Source organism: Ambystoma mexicanum, chromosome 6q (assembly GCF_040938575.1).
Source record: "Ambystoma mexicanum isolate Mex_15411 chromosome 6q, UKY_AmexF1_1, whole genome shotgun sequence".
Classification (NCBI taxonomy): Eukaryota; Metazoa; Chordata; class Amphibia; order Caudata; family Ambystomatidae; genus Ambystoma; species Ambystoma mexicanum.
In genome coordinates, this window is record NC_090937.1 from 447,706,019 (window position 1) to 447,716,046 (window position 10,028).

General features: G+C 48.9%; 1 protein-coding gene across 1 annotated transcript; it reads right to left on the minus strand.

Annotated features, from left to right (window-relative positions):
- Nucleotides 1-609: 609 nt before the first annotated feature.
- Nucleotides 610-2,127, minus strand: LOC138515233 (micronuclear linker histone polyprotein-like). Its single transcript, XM_069630181.1, has one exon. It carries the CDS (start codon nucleotides 2,125-2,127, stop codon nucleotides 610-612), a length of 1,518 nt encoding a protein of 505 aa, XP_069486282.1.
- Nucleotides 2,128-10,028: the final 7,901 nt, after the last annotated feature.

Here is a 10,028-nt window from a genome sequence, read left to right on the forward strand (position 1 = left end):
CATATGCTGTGAGGTCATCAGTTTGCACCAAAGTTTTCCTCTTTGAGTTGCTTTAGTCGAATCAGAGTTTTTTCCCTCTTTTAAGAGGGGGCTTTTGAGGGAAATGTTGAGGTCTCCACAGATTATGAAGGACGAGACTTGGCGATTTGACTGAATTTCATCGATTATTTCTTCCATCATGTGGGTGAAGTTTTGAGCGTTTAAAGCTGCCGGATTCCAGTAGGTATTCAAGATTGCTATTTCTGAACTTGGGGTCCTTTCGCAGCCTTCAAGATCGATGAGAAATGCCAGTATGGATTGGTTTGACAGCAAGGTTTCTTTCATTTTTAAACCTGCACCATTTTTGCATGCCAGGGGTAATCCGGATGATGGACGGCCTAAAAGGCCTTTTTTTGCAGGTGCCAGGACTACGTCGTAGCCGTCCAGGATTGGTTTGTCAACGAGCCATGTTTCTTGAAGACAAATTACATCGAATGATGCCAAATCGGCGTCGTTTCGAGTCATCAAGTGGGTGTGTCCACGAGTGTTCCAGGAGCAAAGTGTTAGATCTGTGGGGAATTTGTCGGCTGGCAAGGTGTCGTTCTCGGCACTCTGCCAGCCTTCCAGTTGCTATTTATTCAAGTTTTTTGCGAGTACTTTTGGCAGCCAGGACCAGATTCCCTGCGGGTTGTCATTTAGTTGTTGGGTTACTGGTTGTTTTGTAGGGGGTAAGTTGCTTGTTTGCGGCGCCTTAGGCGTACCTTTTTTTGACGGTTCGTTATTCGCTGAATTCCGTTGCTTATTTTGAGAGTTTATGTCCCTGTTTGTCCCGCTTCTTGGGTTCCTTTCGGTTCTTCTTCCAAGGTCCGCCTGCTCCTGGGACGGTTTCTCAGTGACCGGGTGGTCCTTTATCCTGTTACTCGCAGTGGCTTTGCTTTTTGACGTCCTTAGGTCGTTTTCCTTGGATTCTCTCTGTTCTTTAGGTTTCGTCAGGTTTTCGAGCACCTTAAAGCCAAGTTTAGAGAAGTCCTCTGCTTCGTTGGTTATTAGCATCTGTATTTTCTTTGAAGGGATGTGCAAGATTGTTTTTGCTCTATGGTTAGAATGATAAGGATCCACTAGTTTCAGGTCCTCTGATTTAATCTGGCGAAGTGCTGGGATGAAGCCAAAGAGGTTTAGCACACCTTTTCTGTTAAGAATTATTTCGTCACGATTTTCTGACCGTTGCTCTATTTTTAGAGTCCAAATGGATATTTTGGTGGGATGGCGTCGGTCATGGTATTTTTCAGTTTTTGATTTGTAGTGGGGTCTCACTGATGGCTCGTTTTCTTGAGATCGGTGATCCTTTGAGCTCTTTTTATTTGATTCACGTTGAGAATCGTCTCTGCTTGATTTTCTGTCTCTTTCTCTGTGTTTATGTCGGTTCTCCAGTTTTGGGGTTTCTTGGTGCAGAGATGGGGGCTCAGATTTTGAGGTGAATGAAACTTTTCTTTGGCTAGTTTTGTTTTGGTTTGGTCTTGAAGTGTGGTTAAGATTGTTTCTTCGTTCTTCCATTGTATAGAATGGAGGACTCTTTTGCTGATACAGTGGACTACTCCTATTTTCCCTTTTCTCAACTTGGTCCTTTTCAGTTTGCAAACTACTTGTCAGGTCCTTTTCCAGATGTTCGCTGATGTTCATTAGTTGGTCGTCGTCCAGGAAGTCTTCTACAGTTCTTGGCGAGCATTTCGTTTCGGAGTCATTTGTGATCTTAAAAACGAGAGGAGGGTCCTGAGGAATGGAGGGGCTACCCTTTAAGGGATGGATCTTCTTTGCCTTCTGGAGTGTGGGCCCAGGTTCCGATGTGTCCGTTTTCCCTGTCGATGTTCCATGTTGTAGGCAGAAGATTGGATAAGCCTGATCTTTGTCGTTTGATTCGATTGGATTTCCGTTATGACTTGGAGATGGTTCTTTTTCGGTGTGTTCGATTCGCTGTTTGGGCAGTCTGCATGATGTTTCTTCACTAATATATATGATTTCACTTTGATCGTAGTTGACTGCGCCATTTTTAGTCGTAGTACCCGAAAATACAAACTGAGAGGGTCCTTGTAGGGCATCAGTTTGTGTGTGCACACAAGAGCTCTTAGGCTTGGGTTCCATTACTGACATTTTGTTCGCTTCCGAGCTTGTATAGGTAAGGTTAGAGGAGTCTTCGCTTGCTTTTATAGAGTTTTATTTCGCGGTAATGAAGCCTTCGATGAAGATTAGCTTTGTGTGGAGCATAGCGATTAGCGTGGTGTGGTCTTTTAATGTCTCGTTTAGGGACTCGTAGAGTTTCCCGAATGGCAATAGGCCTATCGTTATGGCCGACATTATTGTCGTTAAGTCTGGGGTTTTTTTGGTAGGGGTTTCTTTCTGCGCTCCCAATAGGCCTGATCGGTTTCTGTTGGGAGCCTCACAGTCGCAGTCTTGGGTAACCCTCGGCTCCTGGTGATGGTTCGATGTTCGGAGTTCGCGTGTGAAGTGAGGGAGAGAAGATCTTCTCGCCGAACTTTGTCCGCCATAGAGCAGCCATTCTGCTTCTCCGGATATTCTCGGGTGTTGGGATCTTGAGGGTTTGGGTTTCAGGAAGTCTTCCGGGTGGTCCGGTGCGGATGTTGTTTGGCTTCCTCGCCTGGCTGTCTCCAGGCTTTCGGCTGCTTTCTTGGGTTCGAGGATGCAGGGCGGGACTGCCTCTACGTCTCCTAAGTCTTTAGTTGGTGAAGATTCGGAGGGTCGATTTGTGGTTGGAGGCCCCGATGGTAGGGGCGGTTTGTCCGCCCCCGTTGCTGTATTCAATTCGGCTTGTGCGGGCTCAGCTGTCAAGGTTATAGGAGATTTGTCTTTTGTAGTGTTTAGAGCCCTGCTGGTTGTGAATATTGGGGCAGTCTTTCTTGTCTTCACTGCTGGTTGCAGGTCCGTCAGGGCCTCGAGTATTTCATCATCTGTTAGTTCCGTGAGGACCTCGTGTTTTCTTTTGCCCTGTCTGGCAAACAGTTCCTTTAAGGAGTTGCATATCATAGATTTGGGGATGGATTCCACTGGTACTTTTTGCTGTGTCTTCTTAGTTTGGACAAGTCTTTTTGGGTTTTTTTGTCCTGTTTTTTTTTGCGATTTTTTTGTGTTATTCAGTTCGCCCTTTGAAATTTGGCCACTGGTTTTTTTCTTTGTCTGAGCGCTTGATTTGGGATCATAGATGTATTCCCATTCTTCAGCGTTCTCCGGGGAAACCGTTATTTCTCCGGCTGTCGTTTCATTTTCTTCGGGATGTTCTGCAGGTCCACTAGTCTCCTCCGGGGGAGCGAGCAGATCTGCGCTGGATTCAGACTCACTCAGGTGCGAGCCGCCCGCTGGTTCCGTGGACGGGTGGAGTAGTGAGCAGGAGGCTCCGGCGGGCTTGAGGCCGCCCGCGTGTATCAGGGCGCGAGTCTCCGTGGCCAAGTCCGCTAAAGCTGCCACGCCATTTCGCCCTTGCGGGTCTTCCACCCTTGGTGTCAGGGACTGCTTCCCAGCCTGGGTCGTGGCATGGGACAGCGATCCTGCTCGTCCGCTTGGAATCCTCTGTTCCAGGCAGACGTCCACGGTAAGAGCCCGTTCTTGTAGAGCGCAGCCGTTTGTTTGTTTTGCGGCTTTTGCCTGCCTCTCTGCCGCCGCTTCCTGACCAAGCCTGTGCTCCCGTGGAGACAAAACCGTCGTGGTCGGTCCTCCGGCCGGCCAGTCGGGGCAGCCTGTGTCACAGGGTATGGGCTGGTAGGTCGAGGCGAGTTCCTCGTGTGCGTCATTTGCGACGGCGTTTTCCTGGTTTTCAAAATGAAATTTTGCTCTAGCTTCCGTCTCATTGGTCTTTCTATTACTTGAAGCTTTTTGTATTTTTGAAGATTCAGACAGTGGGGAATGAGAGTTCGCCCCAGGTTGATCGCTCCTCTTTGGGGATTTCTGGATGGTTGTTGCCGCTTTTTTGGGGTGTTGTGATCCCGTTGATGTATGATTTAGGTCGCTGCCCGTCAAGATGGTGTTTATGGGTAGCAGAGCTTGTGGTCTCAGTTTGACCGGGTGTTTGGCGGAAAACAGTAGGGTAGCGGGCGGTTGGAGTTGCCGTGAACTTCTGAGGCGCATTGTTTCTTCATCCAATGTGTCGCTGGCGATGTTGGGGCTTTGCTGGTGCCGGAGGTCAGGGGCGGTTGCCATGCCTCTGCCGGTCCTGTCAGGGACTGCAGATACTGCAACTGACTCTGCTCAGACTCCGCGACCGCTCTGCGGTGTAGCTGGGTAATTGTATCGACCCTGGTAGTGGAGAGCAAGAACAGACTCGGAGAGCAGGAGAAAGGGTCCGACCTGCAGAGACTGCAACTGACTCTGCTCAGACTCCGCGACCGCTCCGCGGTGTAGCTGGGTAATTGTATCCACCCAGGTAGTGGAGAGCAAGAACAGGCTCGGAGAGCAGGAGAAAGGGTCCGACCTGCAGAGACTGCAACTGACTCTGCTCAGACTCCGTAACGTGATCACCTTTTCTCACGCCTTTACTTTATACCCTATAAAGGGTTTGAGACATCAGCTTACGTAATCCTGATTACGCATTTTCAGGGTAATTCATGGAATTAATGTGCGCTGAAAAGGGGAGCGCAAGTGTGAAAATCGCAGCGCACGCGTACTAAAGCCGCACACGCAGCTGTTCGTTGATTCATGGAATGCACTGTGCGTGTTTACCCTGGGATTTGCGCCAAATCTGTGGGTGGCGCAAACAAGCACACACGTCACTAGACGCTGTGCGCAAGGCGCACAGCGAAAGCGCACAATGTGTAGCGCACACAACAAAAGGGGGCGGAACACGGGGCAGAACACACGGAATGGGGAACAACGTGTGAAAATGTGGGCGTTACGGGGGAAGTACTGCAGCTAAATGCTCGCAACGCCCACACGCGCGCAAACAACACGTATTCATGGAATCGAAGAGAGGAAACCCATGCGCCAAAAAAGACGCACTAATCCGGAAACACGTACGCAAGCAGGAAGCAGGCGTAAGCGGCCCTGTGCAGCATAAAATTGCACGCAAACAACAAACAAGCTTATACTCTACGATGAATACACCGTTCCTCGCAGCTGTGGTCGTGGGACACAGCAGGAGGAGGAGGATTGCCAGGCCCCGCATTTTTTTTACCCAGGACCAGCCTGTTTGGGATGCCTGATGACCAGGTCTATGGGAGGTACAGGTTTCCACCCCATACCATCCTAGAACTGGTTGCTGAGTAGGAGGATGACCTCACATCACCCACCCTGTGCTCCCAAGCACTGAGCCCCTTGGAAAAGGTGTTCAATGTACTGTATTTTTTGGCTACTGGGTCATTTCAGCAGACAAGTGCCATAGTTGAGGTTGTCTCACAGGCCACGCAGTCACGCTGCCTACACCAGGTGTTGGCGATCACGACTGCACGCCCCTCAGTCCGCAGGCACATATACATGCCCAGAACACCTGCAGAAAGGCAGGCCATCGTCCAGGACTTTTACGGGGTGGCACACTTCGCCAAAGTGCTAGGTGCCATTGATTGCACCTATGTGGCTCTACATCCTCCCAGAGCCACTGAGCACATCTATCGAAACCGCAAGCACTGGCATTCCATCAACGTGCAGGTTGTATGTGATGGCAAGGGAATCATCACTTCAGTACATGCCAACTATCCGGGGTCCAGCCATGATAGTTTCATATTCCGAATGTCATCCCTAAACCGGGACCTGGAAGCTGGGAGGCATGGCGACACATGGCTCATTGGTGAGTACAAATGCCTCTGCACATGCATGCATGTCAGACACTGAGAAATGGGAAAACCCAACTAATGACAACCATTATGACCTCCCCCGGGGACAGTGCCTACCCTCTGAGCACCTACATGATGACGCCAATACGGAACCTCACCACACCACACGAAGTAAGATACAACACAGCCCATATTGCAAACGGGCGTAGTGGAGCGCACATTCGGAGTGCTCAAGTCACATTTTCGCCCCCTTGACTGCTCTGGTGGGCAGCTGCTATATGCGCCCCCAGTAGTGTGCAGGAGTGTGCAGGATCATAGTGGCAGCATGTGTCCTGCAAAATGTTGCAACCCGGCGGGGCGTGCCGGTGAACATGGTGGTGCCCCCACATCCCCAACCACATGCATGGTCGCTGTGCATGGGAGGTGAAAGGGCACGTGGTGAGGCAGCCCGTACCCAGCTTGTGGCAAATATCTTCACCTAAAATCCCACCCCTGTGGAGTGCACACAGGCCTGGCACATACCAACTGGCAATTGATGATGATAACAAAAGGGACAGTCAACTGTCACAATCATACCACCCTGAGATTGTTTGCCTGGAAGTGCTACATTGTGTGCATCCCTAGCTACATAGACACACCCAATGCTGTGTCAGTAAAAGGCACACATTAATGCAGCATGAAGGACTACCACCTTGCAAAATAGTACACCCAAATAGTGCCATGTCACCCAACCCCTCTCTAACCCCATCTCAGCTACCCAACACACCATGCCAAAGATGCAATGTGAAAGCAACCAAATGAATGCACCACACATGACACAAGTCTCACAAAGTGCACCATCCCAAATGAAAACAGCCCAGAGACCATTCCCTCTCACTAATGAAAAAGAAACAGCACACATAAACAAATACTTACCAGCAAGACAAAACTTTAGTACAGGACCCAACAGTGGCAACGTATGACAGTAAAAAAAGAAAGCAGTACAAGTCTCATAACCTGACAAAGGCAGCACATCGACCCCTTCCATCTCCAGTGTGTTGTTGGTAGGTAAATGTGGCAGTGTACTGCATACAACATGAACTGCATCTGCAATGGAGACCAACTCGTTAAGACATGAAGAAGCTACATGAAAATATGCCAACTGTCCTGTAGGGAATACAATATACAAATCAACCATGCAGTGGAGAAATCATCACCAATCCCCACTAGGGGTGTATACACAGTTTGGACCTCAGACTGCCCACACAATTTATGGGAGCCCAATGCCTCTGTGTAAGTTACTGTCACTTGGTCACCACCTTGCGAGCCCATGGAGAGGGGAAGCAGGAGTGTCATATGTGTCAGGAACCCAAGTTTTAAACCCAAACACAGGACAAGCCTGCATGTGCCCAGCTGTGCCCCGCTGTAACACACAGTGGGTGCCTACGGGAGCCACACAAAGCAACACACTGTAACATGAATGTACAATCTGAAAGAAAATAGTTATCAACAGAAAAGCAAATGTAGCTTAAAATAATTAAATGAAAAATAAGAAAAAAATAGAAAATGAAGAGTAAACAAAATAAATGAAATGAAAATTGAACAATCAAATAGTAAATAAAAAATATAAAATTAAATCAAATAAAAAAAATCAAATAATCAAATTAAACATAAAAAGAAACTGGAAACAATTAACTGAAAAAATCAAAACAAAAAATCAAAATGAAAAAATGAAATTCTAATGAAAGAATTTCAAATCTGAATCAAATATGAACTAGAAAAAAGAAAAAGAAAAATCTACAAAAAATTCTATTTTGTCAAAAAGAAAAATGAAAAAGAAAAATCAAAAATGGCTATGTGTCGACCAGGAAAGGGGGGGGGCACCCAGGAGGGAAGAGGTACAGGGAGCACCCCAACACCTACATGCGTGGATGTTGAGAAAAAAAAATCCCTCCATGGGCTCATGGCCTGCACGGCTACCCTATAATGGGAGAACTGCCGTCGCTGTCAGCACCCTCTGGTGGAACATTAGAAGGTGCGCGTGGTATGGGAGGCAGACCACGCAAAGCCCTGGTATGCTCCTCCATGGCAGTAAGCATGCAGGTCTGAAAGGTTTGGTTCTGCAGGATGATGGTACGGAGATCCCCATGCAGCACCTCACGGGTAGCACGGATTTCTGCCTGCAAGGCCTCGCGTGATGCCCGAATCTCCTCACGCGTTGCCTGGAGCTCAGCTGAGATTGTGCGTGTTAGCTGGTCCAGCTGCTGTTCTGACCTTGTACTCTGGGACACCTCAAGTGCACTCAGAGTATCTCTGAGGGACCTGTGTTCTAACCTCAGGGCATCCCTGTGGGCCTGTGACTCTGCAGATATGGCTGTGCGCAGAGTCTCCAGTCCAGCCCGTCGGTCCCTGTTGAATGCCAACATGTCCTCCCTGTGTGAGCGGCACATGGACTCTGTTGCTTGCTGCTGGAGCTAAGTGGCCACCCTATCCATGGCCTGAGCCATCATCTCATACGATGCCCCCTGTTGTGCTGCAATAGTATAAATGGAGTTCTCCCACCCAGTATTGCCTGATGGCGCACGGCCACTGCGTTGGCAGGCACCACACCTGTTTGGGGCAAGGTGATGTGCACCTTGCTGTGCTGGCACTGCCTGAGGCTGCAGGACTGCATTCCTCCTTTGATCTGCTGGCTCAGGAACAGGAGAAAATATAGTGGAGTGTGACCCTGCATCCGTAACCACCACAGGCGGACATTCCAACACTGAATGCCCCATACAGGGGTTTACCCCCAGTGCAGGTGGGTTGGACAGAACAGCATCCCTGCCAGAAACACTCACCTGCGACGGGACATTTGTCTCGATGTCAGATTCAGCACCTGAGGCATAGAGGTCTTCGGAGGGGTACCCAGAGACACCCGTGGACAGGGTGGTCTGTAGGAGTAATGGATGTTCATCACCACCACCTCACATCCTCCACTGTTGCCTGGTTGGGGCTGTGAGTACTCCTGCCCCTGCGCCATCTCCTCCTCCTCAACAGCATCTAGTGCCTCATCACCTGCAAAAACATGAAACAAAAGTAATGAAGACAGGCATGAACAGCATAGCCCACACACATAGGCATCACAATGTACACATTGAATACATAAATGACAAATGTCACACATGACACTAACTCTGGCATGCATGCACTGGCAATGAAGTGGAAGGGGAGCCTAAAAGCAGACATTGAGGACTCCAAGATGGAAAAGCAACACATGTGCTGCATGCTGCATAGTACCTGCATCACACATTAGCCTGTGAGTGGCATGGACAATCCACATTCATGACACATGCCAGCACACAGATGGCACGTAGCATAGGCATGGCAGATTTGACAAGGACACCCAGCGGGTAGCAAATCAGTACTGTCCCCCATCCATGTGAGAAGGACATCATGAAATAGAACATGCAAAAGAGTGTGACAAAACACGCATGGGCCACACGCTGCAACAAAGCCAGTGTTTACAAATACAGTGATGGCTGGCACATGCATACATCAATGGTTGGTCACTTGGACATGACAGAAGACAAATGTCATGTTGAACATTCAAACAGGGCCCTGAAGTGATCGTATGCAGGGCATGTGTAGATGCACAATAGTCAATCAGCCTGATTGATGAAATCATTCCTATAATAAGTAAACAAATGTGGGGCATTGTGGGGTGAAATCTATGTCTGAAGTATGGTGAATTTGGGGCAGAATGGCACACAAATCAATCAGGCAGAATGAACAGGAAAACAGTATCAACAATGTTGTGGCATGATGGCAGTTGAAGGGCAAGTGCAGTAATCAGGTGCAAATTGTTAACTGCGGTCAGAAGGGATACTGTAAAACCCAAACCCAAGGCCAGGGGATGGTTTGGAGGCACCACATGGGTGACCCATAGCAGTCATGACTACACAGCCTCACCTGGCACTCAATCAGAACACATCACCCAAGCAACATACACATGGTTTGCATACACATGCATGGCCACTCACTGGACATTGCCTCAAGATCTGGTACGTCTCCCACGCCTTGGATCTGATCCTCTGTGAAGAAGCCTCCAGCGATTGACTCATGTTCTGTGAGTACTTCCTCCTCTGGTGGAGACCCACTGCCAGTCACCAGAATAGAGGCATGATTGGAAGCCAGCTTGTTTTTTGCTCTGCGTTTGATGTCATTCCACCGCTTAGAGCAATCATCAGCTGTGCGCCTCACGAATCCAAGGGAACTAATCTGGTCCGCGATGCACTGCCAGTGGGCCCTACGTTGAGC

What these genes read in the sequence shown, in the direction of transcription:
- LOC138515233 (XM_069630181.1), bottom strand. Translation starts at nt 2,127, where the DNA reads ATGTCAGTAATGGAACCCAAGCCTAAGAGCTCTTGTGTGCACACACAA.